The sequence below is a fragment of the Mobula hypostoma genome, chromosome 7 (genome assembly GCF_963921235.1).
Source record: "Mobula hypostoma chromosome 7, sMobHyp1.1, whole genome shotgun sequence".
NCBI lineage: Eukaryota > Metazoa > Chordata > Chondrichthyes > Myliobatiformes > Myliobatidae > Mobula > Mobula hypostoma.
In genome coordinates this window covers 63,296,977-63,321,601 of record NC_086103.1, presented here as the reverse complement: position 1 = coordinate 63,321,601, position 24,625 = coordinate 63,296,977, and the positions used below count along the sequence as shown (strand labels likewise).

Sequence of the window (24,625 nt, the reverse complement as noted above, 5' to 3'; positions counted from 1 at the left end):
GACAAAGCTTGCGGAGAGTACAATAGGGAAAATTCAAGAGAGTTTTGAAACGTATTATCGAGAGCTGTACTCCCAACCCCGGGCCCCCAATGAGCCCTATATAGACAGTGTATTGAATTTTTTAGATCTACCTAAACTTACAGATTTACAAAATGAAAGTTTATTAGAACCAGTAACTGTCAAAGAACTGAACGTGGCCATCTCTAGGTTAAAGGCTGGAAAGTCCCCGGGTTCTGATGGGTTTACCTCAGAGTGGTACAAGTCCCTGAAGACACAGTTGCCCCATTACTACTTAACACCTTTAATTGGATCTTGCAGAGAGGAGAAACTCCACCTTCCTGGAGAGAAGCGATTATTACAGTTATTCCTAAAGGGTAAAGATAAACTAGAATGTGGCAATTATCGGCCAATTAGTGTTCTTAATTTAGATTACAAACTATTTACATCTATATTAGCGCGCAGATTGGAAAAGCTTTTACCTGGCCTAATCCATTTAGACCAGACTGGATTTATTCAACAAAGACAAACACAGGACAACATAAGGAGAACTCTGCACATATTAGAACAGGTTAATAAGAACGAGACAGAGACAATGGTAGTAGGATTGGACGCTGAGAAAGCTTTTCATTCGGTTAGTTGGGCATTCCTATACAGAGTGTTAGGAAGATTCGGCTTTCAAGAAAGGTTTATTAAAGTAATTCAGACTCTGTATGACAGCCCAACAGCCCGAATTAAGATAAATGGGGACCTCTCTGACTCCTTCATTTTAGAGAGAGGCACTAGACAGGGATGCCCAATTTCTCCTCTCCTTTTTGCGCTAAATATTGAACCACTTGCCCAACTAATAAGACAGAGCGAAATTGTAAAAGGTATCAAGGTGGCAGGGATTGAACAGAAAGTGGCGTTATTCGCAGATGATGTTTTGGTCTATCTGAGTGAACCAGAAAAATCATTTATAGGATTGTTTACACTGTTGGATGACTTTGGGAAAATATCAGGTTATAAAATAAATGTAAAGAAAACGCAGGTTATGTCCCTAAATTATACACCATCCAAAAAATTGCAGGATACATACGATCTTAAGTGGGAAGCTAAATCATTAAAATATTTAGGAATAACCCTGCCGAAGGATCTTTCAACACTGTCACAGGTAAATTATGGGCCATTAATCTCAGAGATAAAAGCAGATATGCATAGATGGAATCTTATCCCCTTTTTAAGTTTAAATTCAAGGATAAATACTATAAAAATGAATATTCTTCCTCGGTTATTATATCTTTTCCGTACTTTACCAGTGGAGGTGGATGATAATCAATTCAGGGAATGGGACAAATGGATTTCCCGCTTCATTTGGTAAGGAAGGAAACCTAGAATTCGATATAACACTTTACAGTTAGGGAAGGAAAGAGGAGGTATGGTTCTTCCTTGCCTGAGAAATTATTTTTATGCCTCACAGATAACCCCTCTGTTATATTGGTGTAATAGGGAATATAAGGCTAGATGGAAGGAAATAGAATTTGGATTAGTTGACAGTTTTCCTCTTCAGGCCTCAATAGCTGACAAAGGATTGATGGCCCAGTTGGAAAAATTTAATAATGCTTGGATAAATCTTACATTAAAAGTATGGCAGAAGGTGGTTAATTCATGTGGAATTAATAACATGCTAAAACTCTTTAGATGGTGTGCATATGATACCGAATTCCTTCCCAACAGAGGAGATAAAAGATTTGAGCTATGGATAAAGAAAGGTCTTACAACCTACCTCTCATTTATAGATAAAAGAGTATTACAAAGTTTCCAAATCCTGCAGGACAAACATGGCCTAGAACATAATGACTTTTTTAGGTACCTTCAAATACGAAACTATGTTAACCAGAGTTGTAGATATACAGACCTATCAACAGTAGAATTAGAATTTTTCAAGATTCTGAATTCGGCTTGTAGTTCAATACCTAGTAAATCAGTTTCTCGCCTATATAATGCACTCTCCCATGCTAAAAATGTAAATACACTGTATATTAAAGAGAAGTGGGAGAAAGAAGCGGGGTTGGTACTTTCAGAGGAGGCTTGGGGGAAAATCTGCAGCTTTCAATGCTCCTTGACTAATTCTTTGACTTGGAGAGAACATTGTTGGAAAAACATTATAAGATACTTCAAGACCCCATATCAGGAAAAATATAAAGATACAAATGTGATGTGTTGGAGAAGGTGCGGCTCTAAGGAGGCAAATCATTTTCATATTTTCTGGGATTGCCCTAAATTAAGTCTATTTTGGGAAGGTATTCATAGAACATTAGTTAAGGTACTTGGGTCCCAGATACCTCTGAACTTTGAGACGCTTTATTTGGGGCATGTATTGTTCCTTGAACAGAAGGAAGATATAAAGTTGCTGCAGGCCCTCTTAGCGGCAAGTAAGAAATCAATCACTAGAAAATGGCTAAATCCAATACCACCTACATTAGAAGATTGGTACGAAATTATCTTGGAAATATTTAAAATGGAAAAGTTGACCTACTCCCTGAGAACTCAAAAAGAAACATTTTATCAAATCTGGAATAAATGGATTGAATATATAACCCCAATGCGAGCAGACTTTAGATGACTCTCCTAATGATTTATATTGCTCTTCTCATCAACACAGTAATATTGCTGACGTAAGCACCCCTAGTCTAAATGTTTGTTGTTGTTTTTTTTTGGAAAATAGAGAATTAACACAAGTAAAGGGAAAGATTTGGAAAAGGGATAAAAAAAATGAAAAAATTAAGTAAATAAGTACATAGGGATTGGATAATTATGTCTGCGGGCAGGAACAAGTACGAACAAATTGGGATATAAGCACCTACAATGGTTGGTATATAGACTTGTATGCAACATTTTGGACCAGTGGAAATGGTCCAGAAGGGTTGTATGGAAACTATTATTACCATTTTTCTTAACAACTAATTTCATTACTTAGCCTAATAGGTTAGATTTACCACAGTACATAATTATCTATTTAAATGTTTATTTTGCTTTTATATCATCTCAATGTGTACTTAAGAATGTATAAATAATTGTAGTTTTATACATATAAAAAAATGGAAAAGGTTATATCTGTGAAAAAAGTACATGATAATTGTGAACTCCTTATCCAAATAAAAATAAAATTTAAAAAAAAGAAAAAAATTCATATATTCTACCCTATCAACTATGAAATATGTCTGCTAAACCAATTAACATCACAGAATGCTGGAAACAGTCTGGAACATCTGTGGAGAGAGGAAAGTAGGATCAATATGTCAGGTTTATGACTAATCTTCAGAATCCAAGGAAAGAGAAGCCATCACAGGAGTTATACTATCTACATGGGACCAGTAGGAAATGGAATTGGGACCAGGAGAAGCAATTGAGGATAAATCTTCTTCTTTGTGTGCCTTGTGTGTTACACGCTTGGGCAATCATGGCTTTGCACATTGAACGATCCCATGCAGCGTCAATGATATCTCGCACACTTAGATCTGTTACTTCTTTTCAGTGTCCATACATTTTCTTCTTTGCCTTCCTCTTCCACGTTACCCAGGCATACGGCCTTGTAAGGTAAGGCATTCTATTTCTCCCTTTCTGATGACATGGCCCAGGAATTTAAGTTTCCTCTCATTTAATGTTCTCATTAAAGATCTTTTTGCATGGGCACGTTGGAGTACTGTCTCATTAGTTACCCTATATCTATATGATATTTTCAGTTTCTTTGGAGTTCTGGTGTTATAGTCAAAGCAACACTCACAACAAGCTGGAGGAACTCAGCAGGTCGGGCAGTATCCGTGGAAACGATCGGTCAATGTTTCGGGCCGGAACCCTTCATCAGAACTGAAGAGGGAAGGGGCAGAGGCCCTATAAAGAAGGTGGGGGGAGGGTGGGAAGGAGAAGGCTGGAAGGTTCCAGGTGAAGAACCAGTAAGGGGAAAGATAAAGGGGTGGGGGAGGGGGCAGAGTGAAACTGGGATAGGGGAAGGGTGTTACAGCAAGATTGACCAGATGTAACATTTTAGTAGCCTCAGCCTTGCTGTCATAGAAATGTGTCTGTTGGTAAAAATGGGTTTCATTTTTTGGAAGTTGGTTTTGGCAATGGCAATTCTTCTTTTTATTTCTACTTTACTTCCAGCATCTTGTGATATAAAGCTACCAAGGTAATTAAAGCTGATCTTTTGTTCAATCTCTTGGTTACCGATGTACAATTGTCAGTTGGGAGTATCCTGATGTTTTGATATTACTGTACATTTGTTTTTTTTTTACAATTGGTGGTTAGACCAAAATCTGCACTTGTTTGTACTACTTTGTCTAGGAGGATTTGTAGGTCTTCTGTAGCACTTGCTATTAGGGTGGTATTGTCTGCATATCTTATATTGTTGATGTTAACACCTCCAATTTTTATCCCATTTTGGTCTTCTATTTCTCTGAGAATCATTTCACTATAGATATTAAACAATTCTGGTGAGGCAACGCATCCCTGTCTAACTCCCCTTTGAATTTTAGTCCAACTGCTTATATTATCATCAATGTTTACTGCCATCGTTTGGTTCCAATATAAATTTTGAAGCAGTTGTTGGTCCCTTCTGTCAATGAGGATAAATAGGCAACCATTTTAAAAGCATGAAGGGGATATCAGAAGGAAGAGACTGGTACACAAAATATTACTGTTGACTGTGATCAGATGGATTGTTAAGAAAAAGTCAGAGTACTTTTTTTTCATTTGATTTGCCACAATGAGAGGAAAGCTTATAGATTTTGAAAGTAAAGAAGTTTTAAAGAGCTTTAACTTGGAGATTGGACTTTTAACTAGAGGGTTTCAGGTTCTCATTTTTAAAGGGAGCATTTGCTTTGAAGTGAGATAGTAATATCATTGACTTTATACTTGTAATACAATCTTTCCAATTCTCTATAGTATTACGCTGCAAATTGGGCTGTTAGTGTAAAAGAAAAACATTATAAGTGTTTTGCAAGATTCTTTTTTTTAAGAAGTAATAAAATGACCAAAATCTTTTAGTCTGTCAAACAGGCTTCTTGAAATATTGAAATATTTCAAAACAAGTAGACTGTACCAAATTACTACAAGCAAATTACAGACATGCTAAACTATGCTCCAGACCTTATATAAGTATATAGAATATGAGGAGCTGCTGGTTGGTACATAAAGTACCCTACAGATCTGGGAAGCTTTATGTATAATTTGCTGTCTCCATCAGTGTATTTTCACCTTTGCTGATTTTGTTGTATCTAAACTAGATTTTCACTATCTTATAGTCTCCTTCTATTTTCTATATATTTTCCCATCTTTCAGTCCAACTCCTTTTCTGAGGTTTTGTTCTGATTATAAAACTCATTTTCTCAGAGTATTCCATTGTGCTTTTCTCAAGCTTGAAGAAATCCTGTCTCTGATTTAAGTCATCTTCTTGCTGCCTCCCAGAACCAAAGCCTTTGGCTATTCACATTGTATATCAAGCTTGCATCAATACTTAAAATTAATATAAATAGCTTAGAAAATATTGTAATCCTACTAAAATTAGTATCGAAAGATCTGCACTTGATAAGCTTCTAAACTGTGGCAGTTACATTTACTGATAACAGTAATAAAATGTTTTCACCTAATTTGACTTCAGGACTACTCCAGCAGTGGTATTCTGGCAGTGGATTAATCAATCCTTTAATGCTATAGTGAACTATACGAACAGAAGTGGAGATGCGCCAATAACTGGAGGGTAAGTGATAACTGCACTCAGATTTGCTTCAGTTTCAGTATTTACCGATATCCCAAGTTATTGCTTTGGCTGATTAAAATTTTAAAGAAAGAAAAATTAGCTTTATACATATTTATAGGTAATATGTAAAAACATATTAATTTATTATTGCTGATGTTAAAAACTGTATTTTGTCACAGCTAATGGTGCTTCAATTTTATTATTTTCAAAATCTTTAAATTTAGTTCTTATTTTAATTCTTCCTTCAATTACAGCCAGCTTGGTGCAGCCTATGTCTCTGCTACAACAGGTGCAGTAGCAACAGCTCTTGGCCTTAATTCACTAACTAAGGTATCACTAACTTGAATTCATGCATGTTTTATTCATTATTGGATATTGAAATGGTAGTGAACACTTTTTCTTGATTTTTTTGTGAAGATATGATAAAGCACTACCCGAGGGGGTGGTGCTGGGCGGAGAACCCCTCAAAACTCCCTTTGCCTTTTACCATCCGTACTCTCCCTTTTCTATGTCGCCCACCACTCTCTATATCCTTCATTTCTGCAGCTCAGCAAATGACTGGACATTTAATCATCTGGGTATTATTACCATCATCCTTAAGGAGAGTTGAAATAAATGAATAAAAGTTCTTACACTAATATTCAAAACTATAATAGATTTCAAAGGGATAAATCACCTACTCAGGATATAAAAGCATTGGCTGGCTAATCATATCTAATATGATCCTAGGTTTACTTGGTGGTCTTCTCAGGCAGTCTCTCTGGATCAAGGATGACTTGCTTCTGATCCAGTTCTGTGCATTCTGAAGTGGCTGATGAGGCCATTGTGGGTGCTACGGACTCTGCCACAGGTGCGGTAGGAGGTGTCTGATGGTGCTGGAGGATGATAGGTAGTTTGGGATGTTATGCATTGTTTATGTCGCTCACATTCGGCTTCTGTATATGGTCAGTGACTGAACCTCAAGTCCTTCATGAATTCATATTTTTGAATTTGAGCAGTGATGGACCGGGGATTTCCAGATGTCCGTGGGACTGTTACGTTTTTCCAAGGAGCCTTTGAGAACATAATTGAAACATTGACTCTCTCTACCCATTTATCATGTGCTGTGACAAAGATCGGAATACTTTGTCTATTTTGGGAGTCTGTCATTAGGTACATAATCAATGATCATTGGACTGACTTTACATAATCAAGTTCTGGAATTGTTGTCCTGTAAGGTGACTGTGGTACTGATTCCCTTAAAGGCTTCCGAGACTAATGATGAGATCATTGCAGGGCTGCAGATTTTCTCTCAGGTGGGGTTGGAAGCACTTGCTTAGCTGGGGACATTGGGTGTTTAGCAGGTAATGTGCTCTTTCCTTCATTTATAATGGGTTTTTACTCCAATCACAAGAATCTCCAATATCTCCAATAATTAAATGATCCATCTTAAGCTTCCGGAAAGTGTGGACCACTTTCTGTATCTTGAAAGCTGCTTCCCAGAAAGGGCAGAGATGAAATTCATTATCATCTCCAATGTGCCAACAGAACCTAGGTCAACTGAGGAAAAAGGTGTATGAAGATCAAGATTTCAAGCAGAGTACAAAATTCATAGCCTGCAAAACAGCAGTGATGCCTATGTTTCTGAGCCTTGGAGTCCTTGCACGAATAGCGCGAATACGCACTAGAGATGTATCAATGATATTTCTGCAAAATCTTCTGAATCCACTGGCAGGATAAATGGTACAAGATCAATGTCATATCCCAAGCTAAAGCCCCAACTGTTGATCCCTAATAAATATTCAGTCATTTTTATGCAGTGTCGTATAGATTAGATATCTGATACAGATGCACAATTCCAAGATTGAACGTTCTCAAAGTCTCCTTGGAAACATGCAATATTCCCTTGGACTTTTGGGAATCACTAATTCATCACATTCGAAGTGGAGAAGGTGCAATCAGCATCACATTGAAAACATCAAATGTGAAGATCAGGAGCACACAAAAGTTCAGTATATAAAGGAATGCAGCATTTTTCAAATTATCTACCTACCTGTTGCACGAGTACTAAATTCTGTGAGTCACAGTGAATCCATCAGTCACCTCAGAACACACAGAATTCAAGTGTTGATAACAAAGGACTGCCAGTAAATTAGAAGGATTTTGTGGGGACAATGTTGATGGTTCCTCTAGTGCTCTGAGGTCCCTGCTTTCTAGAAACTGAAGTGATGGTAAGGACCATTGTAGACTGAGCTTTATGCCAGGTTTGTGGTCTTGATCTGTGCTGGTACACTGAAGACAATGGTGAATTAGTTTATAAATGTCTGCCTTTGTTCAGAGGTGACTCCACAGGTGCGGGAAGTGGTCCAGGTTTTCCAGTATCATGTCATTAACTTGATGACTGAAGTTGGGGTGATCTTGAGTCTGAACTGTAAATTATGTTAATTGAACAATTTCCCCTTTGCCCTGCAGAATAGTTTTGCTTTAGTGAGAAGCTCGTATGATGCATGATGGACAATGTGCTTGTTGTAAAGATGTAAGTTTCTCCTTGATAGATAGCACAGTCATGGGAAAGTTAACTGATTTAAAGTTCTGAAATCTTGTTGCAAAGGTTTGTAAATGGTCCTATGCAATTATACAGCTACTAGAGAAAGCTGTTTTGTATTTCCCCATTCACAATGACTTGAGTGCAAAAGTCAGCATTAAAACATTTGAAACAATCTTCAGACTGAAGTGCTAACAGAATTCAGGCTTTATGGGGTGATCGAAATAGACTAAAGATTTTGAAAAACAGCTGAAAATATCCATTTGTAATGAAGACATACTCTATAGTTGGTTTTCCACTATGCGGGGTGTAGAAATGTAACTAAAATGTTGAAAGGTGTCCAACAATTGAAAAATAACTTGGATATGTTCTATCCACAAAAGAAATACAAATGTTATATATCCAATTCACTCTCTCTCTTCCATCCCCATCAGCTAATTTCAAGAGGTACAGTGACTTTCTTTGGCATTAGTAAACATTCGATTGTGGTACCTAGGAGCCTCAGACGTGAAGTTATTAGAACTGGCAGAGCTACATCATCATGATAGGTGTTATACAAAGCACAAGGAGCAATTGGTGGTTATGATGGATACCTCATTTTATTCACAGGTTGTCATCTCCTGAGGGTGATGTCCAATGCTAAATGAACCAGCTGCTTCATCGTTGATCTTCCCTTCATGTCAGATATAGGGCTATTCACTAATGATTGCATTCACACATTCACAACATTAAACAGTTCCTGCCTGCATGCTGTGAAGTCTAGACACAGGCGAGAATTGTAAATGACATACAAGTGCCAGCCACCATATCAATTACAAAGGAATCTAGCTTCTCCCATTATTTTCAAAGGCATTGCTGTCACTGAATTTTGTCATGAAAATCTTGTCACTCAATGAAAAACTTAACCGGTCACATAAATGTTATAGTTACAAAAACACGTTAAAGGATGGTTGCGGGATGGTTACCAACTCCCAAAAGCCTCTTCAGGTGAAATTCAAAAGCATTATGGAAATATCTCCACTTCTGAAGAAAGGCACTCCAATATCATTCGGACTTTGAATTAATCTAATAAAAACAGTCTGCTATTATATTGGTTCCTAATTCGTCTGCTCTAAATATTAAAAACAACAGTTTAATCATTCACTTGCTCCCCCACCAGAATTCAGTGGCTGCAATAGTGCACTTCTTTACATCTCACAAGTCCATGACATTTGCTATCTTGATAGAAAGAACCAACAGGTGCAATGGATTCTACCTTTGTCAAATTAACTTCCAAGATGCACACTAGCCTGATTTGTGGAACTCTAAGATTGCAGTCCTCCAGATTTTGAAAATTCAGAAACTGTACCCCACTACTGTATGGGTGGTCAATAACTATTGGCTATGCTATTGATGACCTTTACTCTGGAAAGAGTATGCTTGTCATGTCATATTTGCATTCTAACCACATGAGTATCAATGCAAGAAACAATATTAGTGTAAAATCCATTCTGTTCCTTTAGTTCTTAGAATTGTTTAACTCTTAATATAAGCATTTCAGATCTGGGTTACTTAGAACTAATGACGTAATAGAAGCAACACACATCAAAGTTGCTGGTGAACGCAGGGCCTCACCTTTGTCCCCCTTCGCCCACACCTCAGCAAGTTCCGCGTTTGCCATGATGCGGAACTCTTCTTCTCCGTCTCCAAGCCTACTTCTTATTTTAGAGATGCTGCCTGGCCTGCTGCATTCACCAGCAACTTTGATGTGTGTTGCTTGAATTTCCAGCATCTGCCGAATTCCTCGTGTTTACATGTGATAGAAGGTTGTTGTGGCTTTGTAGATTCAGATTAATTACTAAAATCTGATGATAGTTTGCATGATAGAATATTTAGTGCTACTGCACAGCAAAACTTAATGTAGTTCAGCCTTTCATCACTACCATATGAAAATAAAGACTTCCAGGGTTCTGGATATGTTTTCTTTAGTAATTAATCTTTTAATGAGTGGTTTAAAAAAACTGAGGAAAATTATTCAGGAGATGAAGATTCAGTTATTTAGTAACAATTATTTATATGGGGTACTTTTGTAATATTTACTTAGATGTAATTATTAAAGATTTGGAATGATACCTCTGTAGATTTTCTTGTGAAAGAAATAATTAAAATCCTTTTATTCTGTGCAGCGTGTGACACCTCTAATAGGACGCTTTGTTCCATTTGCTGCAGTAGCTGCTGCCAACTGTATAAACATTCCTTTGATGAGACAGAGGTAAGGTTTTCTATAGTTGTAAGCACACATTTAAAATTGAAATCATTCTGGTGGTGGCACAGCATAATGCATCATTATAGTTGTTGGATCTGGTGATGTTATGATCGTGAGGTTCTTTGGAAGTCAAGAATCAGACATAATCCTGGTGGTTACAGCCATTTTATTAGGTGTTATAAGAACCAACAAAGACAGATAACAAGTTGTGGTCAATTCACATTTTAAAAACTAGCTCAGACTAAAGGGATGAAGGACATTCCATTGATAAGAGGTAACCCATGAAATAATCACGTCCAGTGGCATGACACAAGCTGCAGAGAAGCTTCTAGAAAAATACCAAATCAACTATATTATTACTGAAACTTCACTGAATAATTACACATAAATAGTCGATTATATAGAAGTTTAAACAAGCATAGAGAAAGCTAACCTTAAAGCAGAATAACAGTTGAGACTCTAATCCAACATGGTGTTCAGTCCCAGCTTTGTTGCAGTGGTAGACAGTTAGCACAGGTGTTGCATTTCAATGAGATGTGGAGATATTTCTCTAGCCAGTGGGTGGTGAATTTGTGGAATTTATTACCACAGGCAGCTGAGGAGGCCAGGTCGTTGGGTGTATTTAAGGCAGAGCTTTATAGGTTCTTGATTAGACATGGCATAAAAGGTTACTGGGAGTAGGACTGAGGAGGGGCAAAAAGGATCAGCCATGATTGAATGGTGGAGCAGACTCGCCTGGGCTAAATGGCCAAATTCTGCTCCTGTGTCTTAACGGTCTTATGGTCTAAGTAATTGTGGACAGTTCCTCGACTTTTATAAGGAAATAGCAGAATAATGGGAGCCGAGCAATTAACTCACCTTTTCGTAATTTTGTGTCTGGAGAACCAATGAAAAATAAAACTTAAAGGAAATGACAAAGACACCTTTGATACTGTAAAAGAATGCGAATGTTACAAAAGATTAGATTTTGTAAATAGTAATCTGGCCTTTGTTTAGAATAGGCCTGTTCCCTGGCAAGGAGGGATATCCATGGAGGATCTTCTGTAATTAATGTTTGCCCCTTTTAAGCCTCCAGTTGTTGGCCATGTGATGGAAGGGTGAAGTTTCAAACCTGTATTTCCCCTTTGTAAAATAAATACTTGCATCCTGTTTATTGTGTAGCTTTATTTACCTTACAAGTGGGGGGGGAAATATATTTTTCAGATGAATGTGATTTAAGATACTGAAAGCACTTTTCAGCACCTTGTAAGCATTGTTTGATTTACCAAAATCCATCTTGGCCACATACTGATTATGGGGTTAATTTTAAGCAATGATACAAGTATAGTATTGAGCAGTAAATTTTCAAAATCTAAATTATTAAAATTAGATATTTTTGAAAAGTTACAAAAGTTTATATAGGTTTTTATTGCTGAAAAATAAGCTATTTCCAGTAAATAAAGATACAGGTAATACAGTGCTTTGATAAAGTATTCAGCCCCCACCCCCCAACCCTTTGTTCACATAAGTGATCATTACAACCAGGAATATTGATCAATTTAACTGAGAATTTTTATTTATGAATCACATGCTCCATTTTTCACAGTAGAGCCAAAAAAAGTGAAAATTGTAAAGCATGAAAAGCTAAAAATTCAAAAACACAAATGTCAGCAGTTCAAAAGTATTCACCCCCTTTGCTCCGTTCTTAGTTGAACCACCTCTCACAGCTATTACAGCTTTTTGGATAAGTCTGTGTAATAGGTTTGCATAATGTGATGGAGCAAAATTGCTCAAGCTGTGCCAGGTTAGTTGGGGAGTGGCAGTGGACAGCAATCTTGAGGTCTTGCCAGAGGTGTTTAATTGGGTTAAAGTCAAGGACATCAATTTTCTTCATGTGAAGCCACTCTGTGTTTGCTCTGGCAGTGTGCTTTGGGTCACTGTCCTGCTGAAAGACTAACATCTTCCCCAGTTTAAGCTCTGTGGCAGAGGCTAACGGGTTTTATCCAGGATCTCTCCATATTTAGCAACATTCATCTTCCCATCAATCTTGGCCAGATTTCCAGCCCTGGCTGCTGAAAAGCATCCCCATGGCATGATGCTGCCTCCACCTTACTTAACAGTAGGGATGGTGATATCTGGCTGATGTGCAGTGTTAGGTTTACACCACATGTACCGCTTAGCAATGAGGCCAAAAAGTTACATTTTAGTCTCTTCCGGTTACAAGACCTTTTTCCATATCTTTTCAGTATCTTCTAAGTGATGCTTTGCAAAGTCTTTACGGGCAAGGATGTGTGTGTGTGTGTGTTTTTTTAGCCAGGCATCTTCCTTGCCACACTTCCATAAATACCCTTTTTGTGCAAAGCCTTAGAGATGGTGGAGCCAGGAACTTTATCTCCAGTTGCAGCTACTGACTTCTGCAGCTCACACAGAGTGACTTCTGGCATCACAGTAGCCTCTTACAAAGGTCATTGTTCTCTGGTGACTAGGTTTAGAGGGGCAGCTTGACCTCGGCAGTGTGGCTATGTTTTCATATTCTTTCCACTTTTTCATGATGGACTACACTGGGCTCTGTGCCTTTAAGATGGTTTCATACCCTTCCCCAGATTTATGCTTCACTATTATCATTTCCATGACTTGTCTTGAATACTTTTCTGTCTTAATTTTGGTTTGGTCTGTTGAAAATCTACCATACTGTTAGACCTTACAGGGAGAGGGTGGATTTATTCTTATGAATTCATTGAAAACAAATTGGGTGAGTTGGTAAGGTGATATGAAGTATTGTACCTGAGGAAGGTTAGTGTAGTAATTAAAAAGGGGATGAATACTTTTTCAAACCATTTCAGTTTTTAATTTTTAGTAAGTTGTTGACAGGCTTTGGAATTTTTCTTTTGATTTGACATGATGCTTGATTTTTTTTATGTTAGCTCAAAAATTCTACTTCAATGTAATTTAAGTTTAGAAAATGGGAGTAAAATGTGAAAATAGTTGGGGGGCTGAATACTTTTAAAGGCACTGTAGGTTGAGACATCAGCGAAAAAGCACTTATGTAAGCTTTATATTTGCACTATAGGTTCTTAAACATAAATGATAAACTAGGTACTATGTTGCAAAACAAAACAAAGCTCTCATTTGGAGATAAATGCTGTTTTAAAATTTTGAAATACAAAGTCTGAACATTCTGGAAATTGCAGTAATGTATTTTTATTCCATAGAGAATTAAAACATGGAATACCAATAACAGATGAGAATGGCAACCGACTGGGAGAATCAGCAAAAGCTGCTCAACAAGCTATCGTACAAGTAATCATCTCTAGGATTCTTATGGCTGCTCCTGGCATGGGTCAGTAGTACTAAAACCGATTAATTTTAACAATCTGACTTCTTGAGTTCTCTGCTCTACACATTTTTGTTTTTTTTCTGTTATTATTAGTTATTTCCACAGTGTTGTGGCAATGAGGATACGTATTTATATTTAGTGTTATGGTTTGTTATTTGAAACATACCTCACTTGCATTGTGAGTAAACGTCATAGTAACTTAACCCACTGGTAAACGTGGATTAGGTGTTGATTTGCAAGTTAATGGTATAATTCTTTTCCAATAGTAGCAACATTTTAAGTTAATGAATTTTTCAGTCTTGTTTGTTTTTTCTGGATTTAATATTTTCAAATGTTGCTCACCATTATATTTAGTCGTCATTGATAGATTTAATATTTCCTAATGGCTGAACAGTACTATAATGAGCTGCAACTCAAGAGGTCAAGCTTTGTGTGTCTTTCAAACTCCAGTATATTCTGTTATATCTTAGTGGTTCTGTTTGATAAACCAGTTTTAAAAATCTAATCTTGCATAAGAGTAAAATCTCTCAGTAGGGTCTATCCTCCATTATAACAACAAAGAATAACTTATAAAATGGCAAAATATAATAAGGTACATCATGGGAGCATTATCAAACAACGTTAACATTATGTACTTCTGGATGACTTCCCAGAGATGCCTATAAATGTAAAATAAAAGCAGTTAAACAATGGTTTATCGGCGATCAGAATGAAATATGTAAACTAACAAAGTGATTGGTCAAGCATTAGCAGAAACTATTGAGTCAATCATAGCTCAGCCTCCAGCTGGCCAAGGAATTAGGAAGGAAAGTTAATGAAATTTTGAATCTAAGCTTTTGAGAATTTACAAAGAAAAATGCAGTGCTAGTTATCTATCTTCCCATTGTATGCCTTGTATTTCTTTCCAGATCTTAACCCTTTTCAGAAAAGTTTATTTTCCAATTGCACCACTAGATTTGCACAAAAATGAAGGACACAATTTAAGCATGAATTAGATTCAGTTAAAGTAAAAGAATAATTATTGATTCAAAATAAATTTTATTACCCAAGTACATGCTGTCTATGTCACCTTGTACTACTCTGACGTTCGTTTTCTTTTGGACATTTGCTGCAAATACAAAGAAACACATTAGGGTCAATGAAAACCTGCACACAAAGATGATCAAACAGCCCATTGACAAAATACAACAAATTGTGCAAATACAAAAGAGGAAAAACAAAATACTTAATATTGAGAACATGAGATGTAGAGTCTTTGAAAGTGAGTCCATAGGTTGTGGAATCAGTTCAGTGTTGGGATGTATGAAGCTATCCCACTCTGGTTCAGGAGCCTGATAGTTGAGGGATAATAACTGTTCATGAACTTGGTGTTGTGGGACCTAAAGCTCCAATACTTCCTTCTTGATAGCAGCAGTGAGAAGAGGGCATGGCCTGGCTGGTGGGAGTTGTCGATAATAAATGCAGTTTTCCTGCGATAGCACTCTTTGTAGATGTATTCAATGGTGGGGAGTGCTTTACTTGTGATAGACTGGGCCATAACCCCTACTTTTTATAGGCTTTTCCATTCAGATGCATTGATGTTCCATACCAAGCCATGATGCATGCAGTCAGATACTCTCCACTGTGCATCTATAGAATTTTGTCAAAGTTTTAGATGTTGTACCAGATCTTCACAATCTTCTAAGGAAACAGAGGCACTGCCGTGCTTTTTTAAGTAATGGCACTTGGGTGCTGTGACCAGTTTAGTGCATTTAGTGTAGCAATTAGTACAATGCTATTACAACTTGGGACATCCTGGAGTTCAATTCTGGTGCCATTCTGTAAGGAGTCTCTGCATGTCCGTCCTGTGGAATGTGTGGGTTTTCCCAGGTGCTCCAGTTTTCTCCCAAAGATGTACTGGGAATGTTAATTATTTACTTTCTGTTATACCGCTATTGTTTAGGGCAGCAATGAAGGTCCTCCATCTCTGGCGGTGTTCCTTCATCATATCAGAGGCTTCCTCTCGATTTTCACTGCTATAAATTATGCAAGTCCCGGGTTGTCACTCAGGAATACTGTTGCACTCAGATGTAGAAGGATTCTTCATTGTTGTTTCCGTAACAATTTGTTTTACCAGTCAGGATTGTTAGCCCTGAGCTGAACCCCCAAATCTGGAGGACTGGTGGACCACTGTTAGTCTGTCCTCTACCATTTGGCCTGTTTGGCATGGTGACCATATCAAAAGCCAAACAATAGGACCCTGATTCCAGCCAACGTTGCTCTCTTGGAGGGGGTAGGTTAATATATCATTGTAAATTGCCCTGTGCTTAGATCAGGGTTAATCAGGTTTGCTGGGATTGCTGGGGCGGCATGGCTCGAAAGGCCATGTATCACTAAATAAAAATAATGCAAATAGAAGTTTGTAAATGTTCTGGATGACATCCTGAATCTTCACAGACTTCTAAGAAATTAGAAGCACTGTCGTGCTTTCTTTGTAAATTGCTGGATTCAGAACAGGTCCTTTGAAGTTATAATACCAAGGAATTTAAAGTTACTGACCCTCTCCACCTCTGATCCCCTGATGAGTACTGGCTCATGGACCATCAGAATCAGGTTTATTATCACCAGCATGTGACATGAGCTTTGTTAACTTGAGTTTCCTCCTCCTATAGTCAATACTCAGCTCTTCAGTTTTGCTGACGTTGAGTGAGAGGTTAATTCATCTTGATTCAGAAAGTTGCCTCACACGTACAGATTTACAAAGATAATTGGGAGAATGAAGAAACAAGTGGCCTAAATCTATACAGTTTTTACTTTTGCATTTGCTCATTGTTAGTGGTAATTTATCTACCCTTGGCAGTCTGCATATACAGTATCAACAAAATACCCATCGTAACATAGTTTTGCGAGCTATTGTGATTCAGCCCATCCTAATGGTTGGAATATGAGGGTATGAATGCTTCCAGCTGGTAAGTGAACACTGGAAAACAAATGCTATCCTGACCATACTATTACATTTCATAAATATTTAACAGTTGTAAAATTCTACAAAATCTAATTATTTTTAGCATGCCAAACAACTTGCTGGAAATGCTACATACCATTTATACGCAACTATTTTGTTGAACTTAAATCCAAAATAATATTGAATCATATTGTTGCTAAAACTTAATGCTTGTTCTGTCTTAAACTGTGAACAATGTAGTGTATGGACTTTTCTTTAATTATTATTTTTAGCTATCCCTCCATTTATAATGAATACATTGGAAAGGAAAGCCTTTTTAAAGGTAGGTTTCTTTTGAAGTTGTCTTTACTACTATTTATCATTCTACAATGTTCATCAATATTTAGTTTGCTGCTACTTTGAAAGAATCAATCATTACACAATACAAGACTAGCTTTTTACTCTGGAGATGCATGAAGTATTTTATAATGAATTAAAATCTTTTTAAAAAAAGTTTCATGTTATCCATCGTGTGTACGATGCAGATGAAACCATTTTGAAAATAAATTTAAAATTATTAGAACCTGGTACTATGAGCCTAATTAAACCTAGAGTGCCTAAAAACCCAACTTCCAAATGAAAATGAGAAAAGAAAGATGTTTTACTAGCATGATGATATGCAATACAATGGATTAAATTAATGTAATTGTAATTCTTGTTTTGCTTAACTCTAAATTGGTGGTCTTCTGAAGGGAGAGATAAAAGTCCACATTTTATTGATACAGAAGAGCAGGATAAAAATACATGCTGAAGGAAATTCATTGATGTAATTATGCAGTCAGCTGGCAATGCATTATCTTAGACCATAAGATATAGGAGCAGAAGTAGGCCATTTGGCCCATTGAATCTGCTCCACCATTCAATCATGGGCTGATCCAGTTCTTCCAGTCATCCCCACTCCCCTGCCTTCACCCTTTGATGCCCTGGCTAATCAAGAATCTATCTATCTCTGCCTTAATTAAACCCAATGACTTGGCCTCCACAGCCGCTCATGGCAACAAATTCCACAGATTTGCCACCCTTGGACTGAAGTAATTTCTCCGCCTCTCTGTTCTAAATGGACGTCCTTCAATCCTAAAGCCGTGCCCTCTTGTCCTAGAATCTCCTACCATGGGAAATAACTTTGCCATATCTAGTCTGTTCAGGCCTTTTAATATTCGGAATGTTTATATGAGATTCCCCCCTCATCCTCCTGAACTCCAGGGAATATAGCCCAAGAGCTGCCAGATGTTCCTCATACAGTAACCCTTTCATTCCTGGAATCATTCTTGTGAACCTTCTCTGAACCCTCTCCAATGTCAGTATATCCTTTCTAAAACAAGGAGCCCAAAACTGCATACAATACTCCAAGTATGGTCTCATGACTGCCTTATAGAGCCTCAACATCACATCCTTGCTCTTATATTCTGTACCTCCAGAAATGAATGCCAACATTGCACTTACCTTTTTCATCACTGACTCAACCTGGAGGTTAACCTTCAGGGTATCTTGCACAAGGACTCCCAAGTCCCTTTGCATCTCTTCATTTTGAATTCTCTCCCTATCTAAATAATAGTCTGCCCGTTTATTTCTTCCACCAAAATGCATCACTATACACTTTCCAATATTGTATTTCATTTGCCACTTCTTTGCTCATTCCTCTAAACTATTTCAGTCTCTCTGCAGGCTTCCTGTTTCCTCAACACTACCCACTCCTCCACCTATCTTTGTATCATTGGCAAATTTAGCCACAAATCCATTAATACCATAGTCCAAATCACTGACATACATAATAAAAAGCAGTGGTCCCAGCACCATCCCCTGTGGAACTCCACTGGTAACCAGCAGCCAGCCAGCCAGAATAGGATCCCTTTATTCCCATTCTCTTGTTTTCTGCTGACCAGCCAGTGCTCCACCCATGCTACTAAGCAGCCTCATATATGGCACCTTGTCAAAGGCCTTCTGAAAATCCAAGTGCACCATGTCTACTGCATCTCCTTTGTCTACCCTGTTTGTAATTTCCTCAAAGAATTGCAGTAGGTTTGTCAGGCAGGATTTTCTTTTCAGGAAACCATGATGGCTTTGGCCTATCTTATCATGTGCCTCCAGGTACTCCATGATCTCATCCCTAACAATCGATTCCAACAACTTCCCAACCACTGATGTCAGGCAAACAGGTTTATAGTTTCCTTTCTGCTGCCTCCCACCCTTCTGAAATAGCAGAGTAACATTTTCAATTTTCCAGTCATCTGCTACAATGCCAGAATCTATCAATTCTTGAAAGATCATCATTAATGCCTCTGCAATCTCTCCAGCTCCTTCCTTCAGAACCCGAGGGTGCATTCCATTCGGTCCAGGAGATTTGCCCACCCTCAGACCATTAAGCTTCCTGAGCACTTTCTCAGTTGTAATTTTCACTGCACGAACTTCACTTCCCTGACACTCTTGAATGTCTGGTACACTGCAAATGTCTTCCACTGTTAAGATTTCTGCATCTCTCATTACAATATCTCCAGCGTCATTTTCTGTTGGTCCTGTATCTACCCTCGACTCTCTTTTACCCTTCATATATTTAAAAAAGCTTTTAGTATCTTCTTGGATATTAGTCACCAGCTTCCTTTCATAATTTATCTTTTCCTTCCTAATGACCTTCTTAGTTTCCTTCTGCAAGTTTTTAAAAGCTTCCCAATCCTCTATCTTCCCACTAGCTCTGGCTTCCTTGCATGCCCTCTTCTTTGCTTTTACTCTGGCTCTGACTTCTAGTGTCCTTCTTCCCTTTCGAAAATTTCTTCTTATTTGGAATATATCTGTCTTGCACTTCCCTTATTTTTCACAGAAACTCCAACCATTGCTGCTCTGCTGTCCTTCCTGCAAATGTCCCTTTCCAGTCAACTTTGGCCAGTTCCCCTCTCATGCCATTGTAATTTCCTTTGTTCCACTGAAATACTGACACATTGGATTTTATTTTTTCCCTCTCAAATTTCAATGTGAACTCGATCATATTGTAATTATTGTTCCCTAAGGGTTCCTTAACCTTAAGTTCTCTTATCACCTCCAGATCATTGCACAACACCCAATCCAGCACAGCTGATCCCCTAGTGGGCTCAACAACAAGATGTTCTAAAAAGCCATCCCTTAGACATTCTACAAATTCTCTCTTTCTAGAGGTCCAGTACTGACCTGGTTTTCCCAATCCACTTTCATGCTAAACTCCCCGACTATTATCATGACATTGCCTTTCTGATCTGCCTTTTCTATCTCCTGCTGTAATTTGTAATCCACATCCCGGCTGCTGTTTGGAGGCCTGTATACAACTGCCATTAGGGTCCTTTTACCCTTGCCATTTCTTAACTCAAGCCATAGAGACTCTACACCTTCCAATCTTATGTCACCTCTTTCTAATAATTTAATATTATTTCTTATACACAGAGCCACAACACCCCCTCTGCCTACTAACCTATCTTTCAGAAACACCATATGTCCTTGGACGTTCAGCTCCCAATGGCAGCCATCCTTTGGCCAAGTTTCAGAGATGGCCACAACGTCATATTTGCCAATCTGTAACTGAATTTCGAGATTGTCCATTCTATTCCTTATGCTGCATGCATTCAAGTATAACACTTTCAGTCCAGTATTTGTTGCTTTCTGTTTTAACAGTACCACGCCTCTATTGCTCTGTAACTCATGCTACTGGCTGTGATAATGCCTCATCTCCTACCTGTTCTTTCTATAATCTCTGTTGCAGGCTATCTTTGAATTAGTTCTGTTTTCCCCTTCCTCAACCCTATCACTCCAGTTCCCATCTCCCTGCCAAATTAGTTTAAACCCTCCCTAACAGCTCTATTATGCCTGCCTGCTAGGATATTAGACCCCTTTGGGTTCAAGTGTAACCCATCCTTTTTGTACAGGTTGTACCTCCCCAAATGACCCAGGAATCTGAAGTCCTGCCCCCTACACCAGTCTCTCAGCCACACATTAATTTGCCTGATCATGCTATTTTTGCACTCGCTAGCATGTGGCACAGGCAGCAATCCTGAGATTACTACCCTGGAGGTCCTGCTTTTCAGCTTCCTACCTAATTTACTGAGTTCTCTCTTCAGGACCTCCTCCCTTTTTCTACCTATGTCATTGGTACCAACATGTACCAGGACTTCTGGCTGTTCACCCTCTCTCTTAAGAATACTCTGCACCCGATCCGAGACATCCCGAACCCTGGCACCTGGGAGGCAACACACCATGCGGGTATCTCTATCAGACTGATAGAACCTCCTGTCTGTTCCCCTCACTATGGAATCCCCTATGATTACTGCATTTCTCATCTTCCTCTTTCCTTTCTGCACCATGGAACCAGGCTCAGTGCCAGAGACCCAATCTCCATGGTTGTCTTCTATCTGGTCATTCCCCTGAACTGCATCCAAAACGAGATAACGATTACTGAGGGGGAGTGGCCACAGAGGTGTTCTCTACTATCTGAGCTCTTCCCTTCACTTCCCTGACCATCATCCACTTATCTAACTCCTGCTGCCTTGGGGTGACTAACTCCCTGTAGCTCCTCTGTATCTCCTGTTCACTCTCCCTAATAAGCTGTAGGACATCGAGCCACAGCTCCAGATCCCTAACACGGTCTCTCAGGAGCTATATCTCGGTGCCATTGGTACAGATGTGGCCATCTGGGATACTGAAAGATTCCCAGGATTCCCACATCTGACCCAGATCTGGGCCATACCCTCCAAATATCCGGACCTGCCTCTCAGTTTTTTTGCACTACCTTACTTTCCCTTTTCTATTTATGATTTATCATTTAAATTTTTAATATTTATTATCGATTTGTACTCCAGGGAGCACGAGGAGCTGAATCAAATATCACTATGATGATTGTACGCTCTAGTATCAATTGTTTGGCGACAATAAAGTATAAAGTATCTGACACCCAGAGCAAAATACTAACCCTACCAACATGCTCTCTATTCCTCAAAAAAAATGCAAAGGAAAACCAAAAACTACCTACCCACTTACCTCGCCAAAGGCCACTTTCACTGAAGCCTTAACGAGTCAAAGCCTGTCGCTTCTGCTCTTGCTTACTGGCCTACTCCCGACGATGGCCGCGCTGCTTATCCCTTCTGTATTTTTATTTAGCTTGTCGAGCTCAGTTGCCACTGCTGATAGGCCCCGCACAATGGACTAACACCTGCGAAGCTCTCGTTTTAAATAACTGCATCTGACCTGCAAGAAGCAGTCCTTCGTCGAGCTCAGTTGCTGCTGCTGATAGACCCCGCACAATGGCCTAACGCCCGCAAAGTTCTTGTTTTCTTTGGAGAAAGCATATCAAGAAGCAAAATATTGACTCTGTGATGCAGAGAGCATGTTAGTTTCATGGCAATTGAGAAATGTGGCTACATCTCAATGACGCAGACCTAGCTTGTTAGAAAATGGTGATTTTTCAATAAAAGATATAATTACTTGAAGCAATAATTTTTTTGTTTTTCCTAAAATTATTTTCTAGCCATTAAAACATTTATTGTGACATTGTGACAGCCAAAATGATCATGCCAGTTGCCACACATTTTAATTCCACGTCCCATTCCCATTTTGATATGTCTATCCATGACCTCCTCTACTGTCAAGATGAAGCCACACTCAGGTTGGAGGAACAACACCTTATATTCTGTCTGGGTAGCCTCCAACCTGATGGCATTGACTTCTCTAACTTCTGTTAATGCCCCTCCTCCCATTCTTACCCCATCCCTTATTATTTATTTATTTACCCCCCCCCCCCTTTTTTTTCTCTCTCTGTCCCTCTCACAGTAACTCCTTGCCTGCTCTCCATCTTCCTCTGGTGCTCCCCTCCCTCTTTCTTTCTGTCTAGGCCTCCCATCCCATGATCCTCTCCCTTCTCCAGCCTTGTATCCCTTTTGTCAATCAACTTTCCATCTCTTAGCTTCATCCTTCCCCTTCCTGTCTTCTCCTATCATTTTGGATCTGCCCCTCCCCCTTCCAAATCTCTTACTATCTCTTCTTTCAGTTAGTCCTGACGAAGGGTCTCGGCCCAAAACGTCGACTGTACTTCTTCCTATAGATGCTGCCTGGCCTGTTGCGTTCCACCAGCATTTTGTGTGTGTCGCATGATCATGCTATGCTTGGTCTGCATATGAGAAAGCCAAGGAAAGCATGATTCTTTTGATTTTCCATTTTTCTAGTTCTGTAAAAATCTTTTCCGAGTTGTGAAATACACATGAAACATATTTTATTAGTCTGCCCATTTGTCTAAATATTTACACATATACTGAGAATAAAATAGGGACCTTTAATCATACTTGAAGAAAGAAACAACAGTTTCCTCAGGGTAGGGGAGAACATGAAGAAAAAGATAGATTAAGCATTTCAGAAAATCTTTCCCTTTGGCTGCAGTGGTATATTTATATCTCACCTACCACCCCACCAGCCTCCAGGTCCAACATATAATTCTCCGTAACTTCCGCCACCTCCAACAGGATCCCACTCACTATACTTCTTGCCCATCCTCTGGGCTTCCCCTCTCCCCCTTTCTTTCTCCCTAGGCCTCCCATCCCATGATCCTCTTATATCCAATCAACTGTCCAGCTCTTGGCTCCATCCCTCCCCCTCCTGTCTTCTCCTATCATTTTGGATCTTCCCCCTCCCCCTCCTACTTCCAAATCTCTTGCTAGCTCTTCTTTCAGTTAGTCCTGATGAAGGGTCTCGGCCCGAAACGTTGACTGTACCTCTTCCTAGAGATGCTGCCTGGCCTGCTGCGTTCACCAGCAACTTTTATGTGTGTTGCTCGGTATATTTACATATATTGTTTTAACTGACCAGTTAATTCAAAAGTGATCTTAACAGTAATAATTTTATGCTTGTTCTTTCTGAATCTACAGTATGTCAACAATACAAAAGTTAGCAACCTTGTTCTTCTATTATTGGTAATTAAATGGATTTGCAGTCTGAATAATTATAAGATTTTTGTTCCCTTCATTTTTGTAGCGATTCCCCTGGATGAGTGCACCAATTCAAGTGGGTTTGGTAGGAATCTGGTGAGTAGAAGAATCCTAAAATCTCTCTCTTTTATATATCTAACTGTATTAGTTCTAAATTGAAGGCAGATAAAGACCAACCTTACCAATTAGTAGTTTTTAATAGAACATTTCCACTTTACATGGCTCATCACCAATCTAAATGAAAATAAATTTTGAACAATAAGTTTTGTATTAAGTTCAAGTAAATTTCATTATTGAAGTACCTGTATGTCACCATATACAACTTAGAGATTTATTTTCCTGCGGGCATACTAAAATCTATAGGATAGTCAATTTCTATAGAATATAGCAATTCTGAAGTGAATCTTCCAGTTTGCTCCATTGCCCAGTCTTGCTGGGATTTCCGGCATAATGCTTTTGAATCACTTCCTGGATTCTATGTCTAGGATCCTGTTGGTTTTAAGGGGAATTATAGGGTAACAATTTTGCTTTAGTTTGTTGTTAATACTTTTAAAATAACCTGAAACTCATTTCATATTTTAATAGTTCTTGTGTTTCCAGATTCAAAGACAAAAAGACTATTGAGAGCAATAACAGATTTTACAACCAACAAAACCCCATCCTTCAGCTTTCCCAACAGTCATATTCCTGTTTGGAGGGTATAATGGCAGGGTTATCTTAGTGCATCACCTGAAGTCCATCTCCCTCTAGACCAGGGTTCCCAAACTTTTTTTAAGCCATGGGCCCTTACCATTAACCGAGGGGTCCATTGACCCCAGGTTGAGAACCCCTGCTCCAAACCATACTACTGGACTCCAGGAAGCAGTGGGTCATCAAGTTATGCCCTACAGA

At 38.7% G+C, this 24,625-nt stretch overlaps 1 protein-coding gene across 6 annotated transcripts in view; it reads left to right on the top strand.

Moving 5' to 3' along the window:
- LOC134349356 (sideroflexin-1) overlaps positions 1–24,625 on the top strand; it is a 93,453-nt gene that overhangs the window by 45,113 nt on the left and 23,715 nt on the right. For all 6 annotated transcript variants that reach the window (XM_063053541.1, XM_063053544.1, XM_063053546.1 and 3 more), the window contains 6 exons: positions 5,636–5,734; positions 5,989–6,064; positions 10,424–10,509; positions 13,695–13,822; positions 17,036–17,085; positions 23,781–23,830. In XM_063053541.1, the coding sequence (XP_062909611.1) occupies positions 5,636–5,734; positions 5,989–6,064; positions 10,424–10,509; positions 13,695–13,822; positions 17,036–17,085; positions 23,781–23,830 (489 nt within the window). The remainder of the gene's footprint in view (positions 1–5,635; positions 5,735–5,988; positions 6,065–10,423; positions 10,510–13,694; positions 13,823–17,035; positions 17,086–23,780; positions 23,831–24,625) is intronic.